Source organism: Oncorhynchus keta, chromosome 26 (assembly GCF_023373465.1).
Source record: "Oncorhynchus keta strain PuntledgeMale-10-30-2019 chromosome 26, Oket_V2, whole genome shotgun sequence".
In the NCBI taxonomy this organism is placed as follows: Eukaryota; Metazoa; Chordata; class Actinopteri; order Salmoniformes; family Salmonidae; genus Oncorhynchus; species Oncorhynchus keta.
This window is the reverse complement of record NC_068446.1, coordinates 36,537,415-36,556,551: the sequence shown is the minus strand read 5'-3', so window position 1 is coordinate 36,556,551 and position 19,137 is coordinate 36,537,415. Positions and strand designations below refer to the sequence as shown.

Here is a 19,137-nt window from a genome sequence, read left to right as displayed (position 1 = left end):
AATAACATTGAACCTCACCAATTATGTACACTGATACTCATGTTGATATTGTCTGACTGTCTGCCAGGGTTGGGGTAGATTCCATTCTCAATTCCAGTCAATTCAGGAAGCACACTGAAATTTTAATTCTCTGCAATGCTTTCCAAAGAGGAATAATTAGAATTAGGTTTCTAAATTGTAAACCAAACTGCTATCTGCTACCACTCCATATCTTGGGTAGCAAACACAAAGCTAACAGCAACAGATGGAATAGCGAACATCTGCCTTAAAGTAAATATTTGGAGCTCTTAGGCAACGTTTATGCCAAGCTTCTGCACAGCCTCTGTGTGCAAAAGCTGAGGTAGAATTCACCCATAATTCAACAAAGACATGACCATTGTTTTCTAAATGTTACATTGTTAACTAATGTATCTTTGTATTCCAGGTCAATGCTGTAAACTACAATACAATCGAATCACCAGAGTTATCATTCTCCTGAAATTATGAGGAAATTATTATTGTCTAACGGTTATAGCTCTAGATATCCCAACTCAGTCAATCAATTAATAGTTTTTGACTATGTTAGGGGCGAGCCCACCTGAAACTCAGACCCACTGGCTAGTACACAAGGTGACAGATGGCTTTAACATGAGGCCCAGGGAGCTGGGAGGGGAATATCTGTCAAGTCCATTTAAGACATGAAATACTAAAATTAGTTCAGCTACATAACAAATGTTGGCCCTAGAATGATTAGCTTTAGGCAAAGTGTACTTCACTTGAAAAATCCCATGAAATTAGGAGAGAAACTGTAGAAAAAACGGAACTCTTTCTAAGGTCAAACGACAAATAGATGTTGAAGACCCATATGCTCATCCTTACTGACATATCTAGGCCTAGTAGGGCTAATAATAACACACAAGGTGCAACTAATTACAAACACGGTGGGTGTGCCTTGCGGTGAAAATTGTGAAGCCTGAAGACATCGATCCATGGAGTCGATTCAGAGGTCGAGAAAGTCTTGGATTCTAATTAGGGCTGAACAGACAGTGTCTGTGATGGAAGGAGACAAGATTATCAGGCCTCAACTCAAACACCAGAAAGTATGAGCAGGTAAAAATCACCATTGCAATATATATTACTCTTAATTCTACCCCATGGAGCAATAAGAAGTATAACCCCATGAAGCACAGCTAACCAGTGACCCTGGACAATACCTTACAATGGTAGCAGACACCAGCAGAACCAAATGGAGCATTATTAAAAGGGACATGACACACATTTCTGTACAACATTTCACATTGACACTAACTATTGATTTTAGAAATTGTTTCTACATGAACTAATATTGGAGTTTGTACTTACTAGAAATCCCCCTTTTCTTATCCTCATATCAACAGGAGGTATATTCTTGTAATACCACCAGTCCGGTTAGGGAAGGCAGTGTCTTCCACAGAACTCCAGAAACACCCCCATTATCCCCAAAGGAAGCTCTTCCGGCACTTCTCGAGGTTATCCAGATAGTTAACCTTCTCGGGGACATGTACAAATAGCAGATTTTCCTTCGAAAATTTTGGTTTGACCTTCAGCGAGCAGACTCTCTACCGACACAGGCTTCATTCGAGGAAAAAGGCTCGCTCAATGATTATCTCAGGAAAGCCTCTGGCTTAATCTAATTAGACAATCTGTGGCATTGGTGCGCTCAGCAGCCACTGTTTGCTGTTCCTGAGAGAGCCACTAACACTGTGAATGGGAGACACTGTGGAAAAGTGAAGACAACGCCACCCCCCTTTGTTTTTACCACTGTAACGCCAGGTCTACTTTGCCTGTGGTATTACATCTGAAAAATTGCAGCTTGGGGCACAGTTGTTGCCCTAAAGGAAGATTTCAATTTGATGAATTTATTATAATCACAACCAGGGCATGTACCATGTTTTGCTGGGACTGCGGGGCTGATTAATACATTAAATATCCACAGGTTAAACACAAGAGTGGAACTTTTAGATATTATAATGTCTAAAGGAATGATAATGGATATTTATGCTTCTACTGAAATCAGTTGTTGAGGTTTAGCTCATGAGTAAGGCATGGTATCACTTTGTACTCTTTCCTTGAGTGAAATCTTTCCAGGTAGACTGAACTTCCTACTCAGCCTGGACAGCTGCTATTTGTCGCTATTTACCCGTCTTTTGACGGATCCACTATCGTCTGGAGTGATCTGCCCAGCCGAACAGCTACATAAAATACCCTTCATTCTGGCGTCGGTTTGCTCCTAAACTAGCTTTAATGGCGAGCAGGCCTAGAAAACCTGGGAAAATGTGTGTACCTTCTTAATAAAACACAATTTTCCACCATCGTGCTAGGGTGGCTGATAGTGCTTCCGGATGTTGTGCACAACTTTCAGACAATCTTTCATCTTTACCCCTGTCATGTGAAAACGTGGCATGAATATGAATAAATAAAATTCAAATAAAATATTTCATAAAAATGACAGGACACAGCGCGTCGACCTGAGATATATTTTGTCCGGAAGCATTCAGCTCTTTAATGTCAGGACCTTTATATCAGTTGGGCCTTTCTCCAGGATCTCTGTCAATGTACATGCGCCTTATCCATTTTCTGTCTGATTTCACACACTGCCACCAGAAAGCGAAAGCATGCATCATTACACTAGCCATTCATGGATTTAGTTGCATTTCAACAGAACAAAACTAGCACATGACCCTGATGATGAGTGTGCATGCGTTTCTCTTACATCCATAACACTTATGCACTGCGAATCTCAGTGACGATGGAAACTATTTAAATACCTTGTAAAGGCAAACTAGACCTTGGTAAGGGAAGCACAAACAAACAATGACTCTCTCATCAATTATATTTGTCTTAATGCTAAACGGAGGCTGGAGAAACAAATGTGTGTGTGTCTGTGCGTGCGTGCGTGCATGCAATGTGCATGGTGTGCATTCACAATGTGTGCTCACAGTGTTTGTGTGTGGGGGGGATGTGTTTGTGTTTTTTTTCATAGTGTGTCTCTGTGTGTGTGTGCTCTTGGTTTGATAGAGATCATTATCACCGAGACCGGACTGGGCACAGATCTCAGTTCAACGTTTAGTTTTAATTTACATTTGGTTGAGTTGTCAACTAACGTGAATTCAACAAAACATTTCACCATGTCATTGGATTTAGTTTAAAAGTTGGGTGACAAAAAACACAAAATGTATGACTGTTTTCAAATCCAACCAGTGGCTCAACTTTCACTGGGGACAAAGGGGGACATGTCCCCCAAAGGTTTTCTACAAGTCATTTTGAATGTAGCATTCACGAGCCAAAATTGGTCCCCAAAAATGTCATTAATTTGGACAGCTTTCCCTCTCCACTGAGGCCATCAATACTATAACAACAGACAATCTGAAAGCTATTAGAAATCATTGTGCAGCAGTCTGGTCTAGTGGCCGTGGTAACCACTTAAGCTCACACATCACCCCTTTGGACGGGGTTATCTCTCCAGCCTTCTCTGTCTGTGTGCCCCTGTATATGCATTTCTCTTCTGTACTTTATGAATTCACTACTAGAAACACAACAATTCCCAGGATGATACGTCATCAAAGGGAAATGTTTTGATATTACATTACGTAGAAAAAAATCATTGGGTTACATGGAAACAATGTTTCTTATCATGGAAACCAGTGTGTAGTTAGTGTAAATTAATCCAGGGTTACCTCTCATCTGGAAGACTTTTGATGATGTCCTGGCTCACCAAGCACAATAATCAGGAAAAACTTCTTAGGCACAAAACAGAAATGTTGTGGGGGTGGTCTTTCTTGCTGTTGCTAAATATACTGAGATTGCTGCGCATGTGGGATCCACTAGCCTACCTCATTTCAGATGCTGCTCCGTGACTCCGCTGCCGCTTGTACACAGAACCGTTCAAAAACTAAGTTCTTTGTGTGTTGTAAAAATAAGTTATTGCAAACATAAGCACAACACAAACAGATTGTCTAGCAATGTCATGTTCTTTTTTCAGGAGCAGAGTTACATGCAGCTACTTAGGCAAAAAACAGTGCCTTCAGAAAGTATCCATACCCCTTGACTTATTCCATTATTATGACTTATTTGATGTGTTACAGCCTGAATGCAAAATGTATTTAAATCAATAGTTTCTTACACATCTACACCCCATAATGACAAAGTGAAAACATGTTTCTTGAAAATTAAATACAGTAATATCTCCTTAACATAAGTATTCCCACCCCTGAGTCAATACTTTGTAGAAGCACCTTTGGCAGTTTTGACACACAACACAATGCCACAGATGTCTCAAGTTTTGGGGGAGCGGGTTGTTGGCATGCTGACTGCAGGAATGTCCACCAGAGCTGTTGCTGTAGAATTGAATGTTAATTTTTCTACCATGAGCCACCTCCAATGTCATTTTAGAGAATGTGGCAGTACGTCCAACCGGCCTCACAACCGCAGACCACAGGTAACCATGCCAGCCCTGGACCTCCACATCTTCATCTATAGGATCATCTGAGACCAACCACCCAGACAGCTGATGAAACTGTGGGTTTTCACAACCGGAGAATTTCTGCATAAACGGTCAGAAACCGTCTCAGGGAAGCTCATCTGCGTGCTTGTCATCCTCACCAGGGTCTTGACCTGACTGCAGTTCAGCATCGTAACCAACGTCTGTGGGCAAATGCTCACCTTCGATGGCCACTGGCACGGTGGAGAGGTGTGCTCTTCACAAATTAATCCCAGTTTCAACTGTACGGGGCCGATGGCAGACATTGTATGGCATTGTGCGTAGGCGAGCCATTTGCAGATGTCAACGTTGTAAACAGACTGCCCCATGGTGGCGGTGCGGTTATGGTATGCGGAGGCATAAGCTACGAGCAACGAACACAATTGCATTTTATCAATGGTAATTTGAATGCACAGGTCCTGAGGCCCATTGTCATACCATTCATCTGCCGCCATCACCTCATGGTTCAGCATGATAATGCATGGCCCCATGTTGTAAGGATCTGTACACAATTCCTGGAAGCTGAGAATGTCCCCGTTCTTCCATGGACTGCATACACACCAGATATGTCACTCATTGAGCCTGTTTGGGATGCTCTGGATCGACAACAGTGTTACAGTTCCTGCCACTATCCAGCAACTAACCATTGAAGAGGAGTGGGACAACATTCCACAGGACACAAACAACAGCCTGATCAACTCTATGAGAAGGAGATGTGTTGCACTGCATGAGGCAAATGGTGGTCACACCAAATTCTGACTGTTTTTTGGATCCACGCCCCTACCTTTTTTTAAGGGCTCAGTGACCAACAAATGCATATCTGTATTCCCAGTCATGTGAAATCCACAGATTAGTGGCTGATGAATTAATTTCAATTGAGTGATTTCCTTATATAAACTGTAACTCAGTAAAATCTTTCAAATTGTTGCATGTTGTGTTTATATATTTGAGGTGGCAGGTAGCCTAGTGGTTAGAGCATTGGACTAGTAACTGAAAGGTTCCAAGATCAAATCCCACAGCTGACATGGTAAAAATCTGTTGCTCTGTCCCTGAACAAGGCAGTTAACCCACTGTTCCTAGGCCGTCATTGAAAATAAGAATTTGTTCTTCACTGACCTGCCTAGTTAAATAAAAGGTAAAATAAATACAAAAAATAATATTTTTGTTCAGTGTAATTTGTAAACATTTTGAAAAACAATTCCACTTCGACATTATGGGGTATTGTGTGTAAGCCAGTGACAAAAAAAAATGTATCAATTTGACATTCAGGCTGTAACAGAAGAAAATGTTGAAAAAGTCAGGGGATGTGAATACTTTCTGAAGGCACTGTACATGCAACCTACACAGCATATCAAACAAGCAAAACACAGAAAGATAAGTCAATAGCGATTTCATGTTATTTTCTCACATTGGCTAGACAGGAGGCAGACTGCTTGCTATATGGCAGCGTAACTATAAAGATAATAACTTTACACAAAATGCTAATTGTTTTGCACCAATGCAATGTGTAGACTGCAACATGCGAGTGCTACAGCAAAATCCCTTACAACAAATAGAGAAGGTTGTAGCCTTCATATATATTTTTGGAAGGTTCATTCATATCACAGCTGTTCTGAGATATGAGGCAGAGACATAGGCTACATTATCATATTGATCAAATTGGTTGAGGGTTCAGAAGAGGTTGAGCAAAGAGAGAAACGTGAATGTGTGTGTAAAATACGACATGAACAGAACGTGATTCAGATCCTTCGATTTTGAGAAAGAAGTTTCCAGACATTGAAAGTCAATATATATAAAAAATATTTTAAAAAATAAAAAGAGTTCTTAACGTGGTCAAAAACTCCATATTCGTAGTGTCGGACAATATTATGGCATTGACAATGGCTACATACAGTTAGCCCTGACATCGGCTTTGACTGAATAAAAGCCATCCGGCATGAGCTTCAATGCCACTCAGCTATACAGGAGAGATTGATTTGCCACGATGAAAAAGATTATATTTTAAATCCGGTAAAATTCACTGGAAGCACTAGTAATGTAAAGGGGTGTGGATACTTTCTGAAGGCACTGCTAATACCCGACTAGCCAGACACCCAAATGCTTGTATACAGTATTGTGTGTAGACCCACCATATGGCAACGTTTTAAACCATGTCATATTTGTTCCAGTATTAAGATGCTTAATCTTAATATGGTCGCACACATGAACCTTTCACCTTGTAAATGCATACTTAGAGAATGTCTTGATAACATTTCTGTGTTGCTACGACACTGTGTTTGTGTGTGTGTGTGTGTGTGTGTGTGTGTGTGTGTGTCAGATCAAATCATAAATTAAGGATAAATAAACCATTGGTATAGCTTTAAAAATTACATTCTAAATCCAAAAAGCAGTCACATCTGGTCATGCAAATGATCCTATTTTCACTAACATGTTTTGTTGTTGTAATCCTAATAAAATGAACTGCAAATCTAATGAGCTCCAATAAAACCCCCTAGAGCCCACAATGACTGTTCAGATTGATTTGATATGATATATGTTTATATTAAGTCAAGGCGGAGTCACTTACAGGTGAGTCACAGATATGGCCGTCGGCGGGGCAGGACTCGTGTGCAGAGGTGAAGAGAAGCAGCCATGTCAGAAATATCCCAGAAGAGCCCTGACAATCTGTCCATCAACGGTCACAAACAGGAATGGAGCACTGTCTGCTTCCTAGCTGCATCCTTTGCCAGCCTCCTCTCGGACGACGACAGCACGCGAGCGGCACTTAACTCCAATTGCTCCGTCTCAGGGAAGGTAGAGAGCACGACCTCGCTGAAACAGGATTAGCTATAAATAGGCACGCATATCCATCCAGGGGCTGCTGCGTGGCAGTGGCTCAGCCTTTGCCTGTGAGGTATACTATGCTCTGGGACTGTGGCACTAGGGCGCTAATGCTTGTGGAGCAAACCACTAAACCTGTGTCCCCTCACCCAACCCAACCCTTCTCCACCCACTAGTCATTCGGTTAGCTTTTGCCTCAAGGACCTTAGCGAGCAGTGAGGACGTGTTGATTCCATACCCTACCCTTTGTTCTAGAGTCCCGCCTCTCATCAACCCCAATTAAGAGATCAAGTATCCCCTGATCAAGGCCCCATATCACCTCACTACTGCTGTGACGCAAGGTGACGTAAACCAACATATATTGTACATGCATACACACGCCCTCACGTGCACGGATGCCCACATTAGGAGGAGGATTAAAGTACACTGTGCCTAAACACACAGCCAGATTATAGATGCACACATACACACAGACACAGCAGGATTATACACACACACACTGCAGCTAGACAGCAGGATTAGAGGCACACACGAAAGAGAGACAGAGCGAGAGAGAGAGACAGACAGACAGACAGACAGACAGACAGACACAGACAGACAGAGAGAGAGAGAAGGATTAGAATACAATTTAGAGTCTAGACCTTGTTGCCTCTCTGCAGAATGTGCAGACCTGATACTGTATGATAGGGTAGCAGAGAAAGATATCATATGATACCCTCCCTGCCAGTGGCTCTGTTTGAAAGCTACCCCTAACATGAAATTTGGCCAGTTCCACCGCAAAGAGGGATGAATCTGAAAAGCAGGGATCAGGCTGTTTCCTTCTGTAGCTCAGTTGGTAGAGCATGGCGCTTGTAACGCCAGGGTAGTGGGTTCGATTCCCGGGACCACCCATACGTAGAATGTATGCACACATGACTGTAAGTCGCTTTGGATAAAAGCGTCTGCTAAATGGCATATATTATTATTATTACAATCACGTCAGCTTCTTTCTGAGTGGATTGTTGGTTGCTTGTGTCTAGTAGGCATTTTCAAGATCCTTTTTGCAGAGGTCTTTCTTTAGCTTAGTCATCTATTTCAGTTTTTAAGCATTCTAAATGCACGTGGCCTACTGGTCAATGAGACCTTTTGTTTGGGAGAGAGTAGGTCTGTGTCCATGAACTATGGTCATGTGTGGGCAAGAAAGCATTTTCAGGGGGCAGAGATTGAAGAATTGATTCTAGCACCTTGATTCTAGCACCTTGCCAATCAACCAAGCATGGTCTGTTTATCAAATGTGGAGCTTGTGAAAGCCTAAAGCTGTTATTAGCCTAAAACGAAGGATTGTGTGAATTATTAGCAACTACAAGTCTTTGGTGTATCTTTAAGTTAAAAGCAAAAGTAAAGTAAATTGACATGCATGCCCCAGAAACACTACCACACACACACACACACACACAAACATAACCTCACTAATCTTTTTCTCAATGGCTTAAAGCTGCTTCAGAAGTTTAATAATTAAAGAGGAAAACACCATCAGTGCTTTTAGGGACATATGCAGACAGATTAGCCCTATGGGCGTCGCTGGGCAATGCACATATCATGGCTGCAACCATGGCATCTAATTCATTCACACCTTACCCACTTCACCTGTCTGTTAATCAAAGGACCCAGTAATGTTTGCAGCCCAGTTTTGTAGTCCAGGCACTGAGGAGAGGGTATGAAAAGGCAGTGGAAACTCCTCATTAACATTTCAGAAGTGAGAACCATTCAGTGAAAGCCAATGTTCCATCAGGTGACAGGAGAACAGCATCACGTTTCTGACATTACATGTTTGAACTGTGCTGTATAAAGTGATACAATTTTGAGCTAAATTATTAAATGAATGAAGTGAGAGCAAAGATCAAAAGGTCAGATGGATGAGATGGTTTGTCACCAGGTTTGGGGTGTTCAATTTCACTATAATTCTGTCCATCCAACATATTTATTGAAATTCCCTGCCAAGGTAAGCGGAAAAATCCTGTTACTTTGTATTTTGAGAAGAACATGCCTTTAACGCCCGTCTTTAAAAGGGATGTTCCACCCATAACGTTCTTGCTGCTTCTGTTTACATACGGTGCATTCGGAAAGTAATCAGACCCCTTGACTTTTTCCACATTTTGTTACGTTACAGACTTATTATAAAATTGATTAAATACAAATGTTCCTCGTCAATCTACACATGATACCTCATAATGACAAAGCGAAAGTAGGTTTTTAGAAATGTTTGCAAATTTATTCAAAATAAAAAACAAAAATACTTTAGTTACATAAGTATGCAGACTCTGCTATGAGACTCGAAATTGAGCACACGTGCGTCGTGTTTCCATTGATGATCCTTGAGATGTTTCTACAACTTGATTGGAGTACACCTGTGGTAAATTCAAATGATTTGGAAAGGCACACACCTGTCTATATAAGGGCCTGTCATGCTAAAAAGTGTTCCCCTCCAGCGCCACAATGAGATTAGCTTCTCTTGTAGCTTCTCTTGCTAGGGCAGTTGCTAGAACTTGCAAAATTCTGATAGGATTACGTCATAGACCAAAGAGTCCATTGTTATGCTGGTTGCTTGGCTCTATTTTACCTCATAGCGGTCGCAAAGGAAGGAGAACGCGGGTAGTTCTAGTTCCATTTCCCCTCAAACGCTCGCTCATTCCACGCAAAATTATTACCTCAGAATAATTTTCTCCCAGGACTGCTCTCCTAGGACCTAAAATACTGGAAAGAGAACAGTTTCTTTTCCATATATTTGTCTTTATATAAGAACATATTGTTAAATAGGAATAAATAATTTAAGCTGTTTTTAGATTGACGTTGCTAGCTACTGTTACTGTACTTATTTACCTCAGCCTGCCTAGTCAGCTAGCTAGCCAGCCAGACAGTTTTATTTAGCTAATGTTAGCTAGCTAGCTAGCTACTGTAACTGTTATTGTAGCTTTTTGTTTGTATGTAGCTTGCACTTACTTCATTGGCATCCCTCGAAGAGTTTCTTTTATCTTTCTAATCAGGCAAAGTACTATGACGGCACCACTGATCTCGACAAAAGGCGCAACATTCAGAGAAATTCGGGGTAACGTCAAATAACAAGAGAGTGGAAGACATACAGAGAGCGATAGAGAAAGACAGAAGTGCAAATGTACTTAGACTTGAGTATTTCAACAACTCTTCTCTTCCAACTTGTTTGGCAAGCATATGTACCTACGGGGGAAGGATGGCAAGCTATACAGGAGGGTGATTTTTAAGGAGGAAAAGGAGGCCGTGCTGATCGAGATGCATGCTGGCCATTACGGAGTGAAGCGCATGATTGCCAAATCAACCTACGCTTCTTCTGATGGGGAATTGTCAAGGAGGTGAACATCTGGGCAATTGAAATAACCATTTGTTTATCAATCACATTCTATTGAATCTGAAATTATTATGATTTCAATGAATGTCACATCAGAGAGCACACAATGTTTCAATTTGTCACTTTTTGCCAAACGGTCAGTACCCTGTCGAGCCTGCAAGAAGTTTGAGAAGGCAAAGACTGGCATCAAAGTTGTTTCACCAAGGCACATGATCGGTATGTGTCCCAATTCAAATTTTGCCCTAATAAGTTGTGCTTTATTTGACCACAGCAGAGTTCAATATTATAGAATGTGTGTGTGTGTGTGTGTCAGTATCCTTACAAATATGAAAATCTGCATAATGTATGAGAGATATGGATAAGAATAAAGTAAAGTCATCTTCTTTCTAACACTACAAATGTTAGGGGTGGACCTCATCGGATCCTTCACGAAATACAGAAATGGCAACAGCTGGTGTCTGACCCGACCGATCACTTTACCAAGTGGGTGGAGGCAATAACCATTAACATCAGTCAAGGAAGAGTATGTGTTCAACTCTAAATTCCATTCCGTAACCCATTAAAAAGGGTGCTTGGAACCAAAAATAGATTTTCATTTTGTATGATACCCATCAAGGACAAGACTGGTAAGGCCACCTCCAAGGCCATGATTGACATCTTCAACACCCACAGTTCTCCTGAGATCATCATGAGTGACGAGATAATGAACGCTGGAACAAGGCACACACCTGTCTATTTAAGGCCCCACAGTTAACAGTGCATGTCAGAGGAAAAACCAAGCCATGCCGTAGAGCTCCGGGACAGGATCGTGTTGAGGCACTGATCTGGGAAAGCGTGCCAAACAATGTCTGCAGCATTGAAGGTCCCCAAGAATTAAGTGGAACCAATAAGACTCTTATTAGAGCTGTCTGCCCAGCCAAACTGAGCAATCGGGGTAGAAGGTCCTTGGTGAGGGAGTGGACCAAGAACCCAATGGTCACTCTGACAGAGCTTCAGAGTTCCTATGTGCAGATGGGAGAACCTTCTAGAAGGACAACCATCTCTGCAGCACTCCACCAATTAGGCATTTATGGTAGAGAGTGGCCAGACGGAAGCCACTCCTCAGTAAAAGGCTCATGACAGCCAGCTTGGAGTTTGCCAAAACGCACCTAAAGAACGCAGACCTTGATCTGATTACATAAAAAAATTGAACTCTTTGGCCTGAATGCCAAGAGTCACATCTGGATGAAATTTGGCACCATCCCTACGGTGAGACATGGTGGTGGCAACATCGTGCTGTGGGGATGTTTTTCAGTGGCAGGATCGAAGGAAAGATGAATGGAGCAAAGTACAGAGGGCTCCTTGACGAAAGCACTCCAGAGTGCTCAAGACCTCAGACTGGGGCAAATGTTCACCTTCCAACAAGACAACAACCCTAAACATACAGCCAAGGCAATGCAGGAGTGGCTTCGGGACAAGTCTCTAAATGTCCTTGAGTGCCCCAGACAGAGTCCGGACTTGGACCCGATCGAACTTCTCTGGAGAGTCGTGAAAATAGCTGTGCAGTGACGCTCGCCATCCAACCTGACAGAGCTTGAGAGGACCTGCAGAGAAGAATGGGAGAAACTCCCCAAATACAGATGTGCCAAGCTTGTAGTGTCATACCTGTCACTTTCTGACCTTTATTTCCTTTGTTTTGTCTTTATTTAGTATGGTCAGGGCGTGAGTTGGGGTGGGCAGTCTGTGTGTTTTTCTATGTTGGGGTTTTGAGTTCAGCCTAGTATGGTTCTCAATCAGAGGCAGGTGTCGTTAGTTGTCTCTGATTGAGAATCATACCTAGGTAGCCTGGGTTTCACTTTTGAGTTGTGGGTGTTTGTTTTCCATGTGTGTGTTTGTTGCCACACGCTACTGGCTTGGTTTCGTTCATGTTCACGTTTATTGTTTTGTATTCTCATAGTGTTCAGTTTATATCTTAAAATAAACATTATGGACACTTACCACGCTGGGCATTGGTCCTCCGATCCTTCTTATCCTTCTTTTTATCCTTCTTCTTCTTATTACTTATGTAAATGTAATATTTCATTTTTTTAAAGTTTGCAAAACATTTCTGAACCTGTTTTTGCTTTGTCATTATGCGTTATTGTGTGTGGTATGATGAGGGGTAAAAAAATATTAATACATTTTGGAGCAATACTGTAACGTAACGACATGTGGAAAAAGTCAAGGGGTCTGAATACTTTCCGGATGCACTGTAGTACACAGTAGGCTACTTTAGAAGAAATGTCTGCATCCAAATGTTCTACTGTATTTTAGGGAAAATATATCAATGTCATTTACTTTTATTCATCATTTTTTCAAAAAGAATGAAATATGATTTGCAGTGTTGGAAGAAATGAAAATCACAAGATGCTGGCAAGTATAATGTGATACTGCCAACTTGTGGTCATTGTGGAACACAACACCTGTAATGTTTTCTCGAAACGTGTTTAGGTTTTTTGCAAGAGCTCTAGGCCAGAATTGACATTATAATGGAATACATTTGAGGCTCTGAATATATCCTAGAAGAAAAAAGTAACATGCATGAACAATGAAGAGAGATACCGGTAAAGTACATATGAACTTTACCGGTGTGGTAGATTGTTTTACTACTTTTTAAACCAAGTATACTCAGTACACTACTTCTATTGTGCGATAGTGTATACAAGGGCACACTTCTGGAGAAGTTTGGCGAAGCGGTGGCTGTGTCCTTTGAAGCCCTAAAAACACCTCACTTTCAGCTTCACCCCACACTGACACATTTGGTGGAGAATGCAGGCCCAACACTAGAGGACATGAGAACAAAAACACTTACGGAGGTTCCCCCATTACAGTGGACAATGACCCTAAAACAGTCATTAAGGGGGTTCTCCTTACCTGATGATGACCAGTCGTATGTGGTGAGAACTTCACAATGCTGCCTGGGAGGAGGAACAGGCCCAACAACTGAAGCAACCGGGAGCCACCCTGTTCATGTGCTGCCTGCAGCAGAGATTAGGCAGTTTAACTTTTCATTGTATTCAGGTACTTTTATTTTCCATGTTTGAGATATTGTAATATAAATAATATATACAAACAATTGAGATAGAAAATTTAGATTTTTGGGGATGAGTTGGAAAAGCAGCCATCAAGTGCTCAGCATATGTGGGAACTCCTTCAACACTTTTGGAAAAGCATTCCAGGTGAAGCTGGTTGAGAGTGTTTGCACAAGAGTGTGCAAAGCTGTCATCAAGGCAAAGGGTGGCTATTAGAAGAATCTGAAATATAAAATATATTTGGATTTGTTTAACACTTTTTGGTTAATACATGATTCCATGTGTGCTATTTCATAGTGTTGATGTCTTCACTATTATTCTACAATGTAGAAAATAAAGAAAAACCCTTGAATGAGTAGGTATCTTAAAAATGTTGATAGGGAGTGTACATAACACAGTATAACATAGTGGTGTCCTCCTATAGCCTTTTTCAGACCACCATACCCCAAGTGACCTTCACCATACCCCCAGTGACCTTCACCATACCCCCAGTGACCTTCACCATACTCCCATTGACCCTTCACATCAATGTAGCCTTCCCGCAGAAGCCCTTTTCCTCCTGAGCAAAATACCCATGACACCCAACAGACAGGAGATCACCCACTCACTGTGTGTGAGCATATGAGACCCTAAAATGCACACATTGGAGCCTCCATCCTTCTCACCCATTGGCCTTACACCATTGGAAATGAAAACATGATATGCTCTATCACTCAATGTTAATGGCAAAACTATTCTATCATGTCAATATATCACAACTTTTTTTTGTGAAAGTTTCAGTGAGTCTCTCTATAGGCCATACCTATAACACCCTTCCTACGTACGTTTGTTTATAACTGTGTCACGTTTTAATTTTAGGACATTTCTTTGTGTAGCTGGTTGCTGTTGAAAAGAAACTGTTCTGTGAAAACATTAATTGGCGGCCCCTTTAAGAGTTTAGTCGCTGACATTGACGAAATTTCCTGGTAGCGTGAACGCCTCATTCACTGTAAGGCTCCAACATACATTTTAAACAGCGTATTGTTGTCGAATGAGTTCATAAAACTCGTAGAACGCAGCGGGACGTCATCGCACCCCCACCCTTTTTTGTGTGGACCTCTTGCATTGTTTGCCATAAGATAATTTTATTTATGGAGTTCAATGTAAATACTTGGGCGTGAGCCGGGCGGACCAACGGAGGGTTTCTTTGAAACAAGGTGGCAGGTGGGAAAAGGCGACCTACGGAGTAAAGACAGCGTTAATGAAACTTTGTTACCGATTTCGTTATGGGTAAGAAACTTTCTGACCGCTTCTTATTTATTCAACCCGATAGTTCTAAGTGCAACAGGCATAGTCGTGTCGTGCAATTCATTTAGGTTAATTGCACGACGTTGGTTTAACTTGATATCACGCTCTCATTCTGCACTCATTGGTAATCTAGATAGAGAACATGTCAACGTGTCTTCCCCTGACTGCATTTGAAGTTTTTGATACAATTACAATATACATGTTATTTATTTTCATTATGTAGTATTGCCTCTTGTGTTAGCCATCAGTACGACTAAAACTGGATAATTTTGTGTCAGCTTTACAATAGTTATACAATGTTCTTCATGATTATCTGGTGAGGTGCAACATTGTTATCGTGAAATGATAGCCTACACGTGTTGTATAAAACCTCACCCAAACGTCTTGCACCGGAACATTCAGATTCTGAGGTGGGCTGGGCATCCTGGGATATCCCAGCTGTCAATAATCCTTACCCCCCCCCATTAATACCATAACACAGTCCATAATACTGTCATCTTATATTAACCCCCTCATGTCTATACACAAGAACAGAAAATAAATAGGGAATTCCATGGCATTACTGAACTGCCCAAACAATTGGAGTAATGGGCTTTCACTAGGGTTGTATTCAATACGTCTTGCAATGGAAACCATTTACAAGGGTTGGGCGGTATCCAGATGATTTTCATACTGTTCCTGTACCATATTGGGGTATATGGCATTACTGGCAGTAAACACAAGGGGCGCTATATCTTTCCAAATGTATTATATGTTTTTAAAAATTTAATAAAAATATATGCTAAAAAAGTAATAGTAAATTCCCATAGCGAATGCTAGGTAAACGCTAACAAGCGCACACACTAAATGCAAGAACAGCCAATCCAGCTCAAAGATATACAACTATCTCAACCAAATACATCACTGGATAAAAAGTATTTGGCACATCCTAGTTAATTTATATTTATAAGATATTTAGCAAGCAAACAGTGAATTAAGTGTAACTTGATCAACTCTCTTGTGCTGCTCAACAGTGGTTAGTCGCGTCATGGTTGCTCCATGTGCTCTTTGTAAAAGAGCATGCAATGTGACTGGCTCTTGAATTTTGTTGTAAAAAATAGTGGAAAAGAGGAAATAGGAAATGCACTTAAGTTACACCTCTGAAGAATGACGAAGTCTACTGGTACATATTCACAAATTGGGTGTGGGAGTTTCCATGTGGAGTTGATAAACATCGACAAATAGGGCATTGACAGCTGTCGGTGTAGCTAGCTAGCATGCTAACCTGATCTACATAGCTAGCTATCTTGCTAACCTTATCTAGCTAGCTAATGTTATGTGTTGTTACTGTTTAAAAAATAACTTTATTCAAAAGATTAGCCAGCTGGCTCTATGGCTGGTTCTGTAGCTGGATTTGTCATAAGCATTGATTTAGGGAAAAATTCACCACAGATGGATTTGACTTTGCCAACTATTGTTATCTTCAAATTTTTGTTATCTTACATAAATTGCGAACACGAATTCAGAATAGAATAGTTAGAATAAGATGACGCTCCGGTAATATGGATAACTGTTGAAAGATACCTGATATGTGTATTTATACATTGTAATGGGCGGCAGGGTAGCCTAGTGGTTAGAGCGTTGGACTAGTAACTGGAAGGTTGCAAGTTCAAATCCCCGAGCTGACAAGGTACAAATCTGTCGTTCTGCCCCTGAACAGGCAGTTAACCCACTGTTCCTAGGCCGTCATTGAAAATAAGAATTTGTTCTTAACTGACTTGCCTAGTTAAATAAAAGTAAAATAGGTTTTCATTCAAAATTTCACGATACATCTCATGATACATGGCCCCAGTGATTCTTTCCTTTACACGGATCAGTCGTCCTGGTCCCTTTGCAGAAAAACAGCCCCAAAGCATGATGTTTCCACCCCCATGCTTCACAGTAGTTATGGTGTTCTTTGGATGCAACTTAGCGTTCTTGGTCTTCCAGACACGACGAGTTGAGTTTTTACCAAAAAGTTATATTTTGGTGTCATATGGTCAGATGAAATTCTCCCAATCTTCTTCTGGATCATCCAAATGCTCTCTGGCAAACTTCAGACGGGCCTGGACATGTACTGGCTTAAGCAGGGGGACACGTCTGGCACTGCAGGATTTGAGTCCCTGGCGGCGTAGTGTGTTACTGATGGTAGGCTTTGTTACTTTGGTCCCAGCTCTCTGCAGGTCATGAGGACTGTGCTCTCGTTCTTCGTGGCCGACGGAGTAAGTAATTTTATACGTGTTAACCCTCGCAAGGCTGCCGGCTCAGACGGCATCCCAAGCTGCATCCTTGGAGTATGTGCAGACCAGCTGGCTGGAGTGTTTATGGACATATTCAATCTCTCCATATTCCAGTCTGTTATCCCCACTTGCTTTGAGATGTCCAACGTTGTTCCTGTACCCAAGTTGAAGTGCTTTGAGAGGCTAGTTAAGTACCATATCAAATTTTATTAGTCACATGCGCCAAATACAACAGGTGTGGACCTTAGGGAAGCACAGCCGAGAGCTGTCCAGTGACACAAGCCTACCAGACGAGCTAAACTACTTCTATGCTACATGCATGAGAGCACCAGCTGTTCCGGAAAACTGTGACCACGTTCCCCACAGCAGATGTGAGTAAGACCTTTAAACAGGTCAACATTCACAAGGCCGCAGGGCCAGACAGCTCAGCATTCAACACCATAGTGCCCTCAAAGCTCATCAATAAGCTAAGGACCCTGGGACTAAACACCTCCCTCTGAAACTGGACTTCCTGACGGACCGCCCCCAGGTGGTGAGGGTAGGTAACAACCTATCCACCACGCTGATCCTCAACATGGGCCCCTCAGGGGTGTGTGCTCAGTTCCCTCCTGTACTCCCTGTTCACTCATGACTGCACGGCCAGGCACGACTCCCAACACCATCATTCAATTTGCTGATGACACAACAGTGGTAGGCCTGATCACTGACAAGACAGCCTATAGGTAGGAGGTCATAGACCTTGTGTGGTGCCAGGACAACAACTTCTCCCTCAACGTGATGAAGACAAAGGAGATGATTGTGGACTACAGGAAAAAGAGGACAGAGCACGCCTCCATTCTCATCTGCAGTGGAGCAGGTTGAGAGCTTCAAGTTCCTTGGTGTCCACATCATCAACAAACTAACATGGGCCAAGCATCCCAAGACAGTTGTGAAGAGGGCAAAACCTATTCCCCCTCAGGAGACTGAAAAGATTTGGTTGGGGTCCTCAGATCCCCAAAAGGTTCTACAGCTGCACCATCGAGAGCATCCTGTCTGGTTGCATCACTGCCCGGTATTGCAACCGCTCGGCCTCCAACCGCAAGGCACTACAGAGGGTAGTGCGAACGGCCCGGTACATCGCTGGGGCCAAGCATCCTGCCATCCAGGACCTCTTTACCAGGCGGGGTTAGAGAAAGGCCCTAAAAATTGTCAAAGACCCCAGTCACCATAGTCATAGACTGTTCTCTCTGCTGCCGCACGGCAAGCGGTACCGGAGCGCCAAGTCTAGGTCCAAGGGGCTTCTAAACAGCTTCTAACCCCAAGCCATAAGGCTCCTGAACGTCTAGTCAAATGGCTACCCAGACTATTTGCATTGTCCCTTTTTACACCACTGCTACTCTGTCATCTATGCATAGTCACTTTGTAAGTATTTCACTGTAAGGTCCACACCTGTTGTATTTGGAGCATGTGACTAATAAAATGTTATTTGATTCAGGCACAACAGTGCCTCTTCAACCTCAGGAGGCTGAAGAAATTCAACTTGGCCCCTAAGACTCTCACAAACTTCTACAGATGCACCATTGAGAGCATCCTGTTGGGCTGTGTCACTGCCTGGTACAGCAATTGCACCGTCCGCAATGACAGGGCTCTCCAAAGGGTGGTGTGATCAGCCCAACGCAATACCAGGGCACACAACATTCCCTCCAGGACATGTACAGCACCTGGTGTCAAAGGAAGGCCAAGAAGATCATCAAGGACATCAGCCACCCGATCCACGGCCTGTTCACCCAGCTACCATCTAGAAGGCAGTACAATACAGGTGCATAAAGCTGGGACAGAGAGACTGCGAAACGGCTTTAATTTCAAGGCCATCAGACTGTTAAA

At 42.2% G+C, this 19,137-nt stretch overlaps 2 protein-coding genes and 1 long non-coding RNA gene across 9 annotated transcripts in view; 2 read left to right on the top strand and 1 right to left on the bottom strand.

Annotated features, from left to right (window-relative positions):
• LOC118359326 (plasma membrane calcium-transporting ATPase 1-like) overlaps positions 1 to 15,467 on the bottom strand; it is a 52,955-nt gene extending 37,488 nt beyond the window's left edge. The window contains exons 1-3 of one of the 3 annotated variants that reach the window (XM_035737829.2): positions 15,392 to 15,467; positions 13,772 to 13,951; positions 13,572 to 13,676 (exon numbers count right to left, since the gene is read on the bottom strand). The gene's annotated coding sequence lies outside the window, so the exon portion shown is untranslated. Of the gene's footprint in view, positions 1 to 1,341; positions 1,598 to 7,064; positions 7,388 to 13,571; positions 13,677 to 13,771; positions 13,952 to 15,391 lie in introns of those variants that run through there. The other 2 variants (XM_035737827.2, XM_035737828.2) reach the window with 2 other exon arrangements.
• Positions 10,063 to 13,562, top strand: LOC118359327 (uncharacterized). Its single transcript, XR_004820639.2, has 3 exons — positions 10,063 to 10,683; positions 10,821 to 10,895; positions 11,085 to 13,562. It is a non-coding gene; the product is annotated as an uncharacterized LOC118359327 (long non-coding RNA).
• Positions 14,694 to 19,137, top strand: part of LOC118359324 (GRAM domain-containing protein 4-like) — a 48,965-nt gene continuing 44,521 nt past the window's right edge. For 2 of the 5 annotated variants that reach the window (XM_035737826.2, XM_035737820.2), the window contains exon 1: positions 14,695 to 14,998. In XM_035737826.2, coding sequence (XP_035593719.1) covers positions 14,970 to 14,998 — 29 coding nt within the window. In that variant the 5' untranslated portion in view covers positions 14,695 to 14,969. Of the gene's footprint in view, positions 14,999 to 19,137 lie in introns of all 5 variants that reach the window. The other 3 variants (XM_035737822.2, XM_035737823.2, XM_035737821.2) reach the window with 2 other exon arrangements.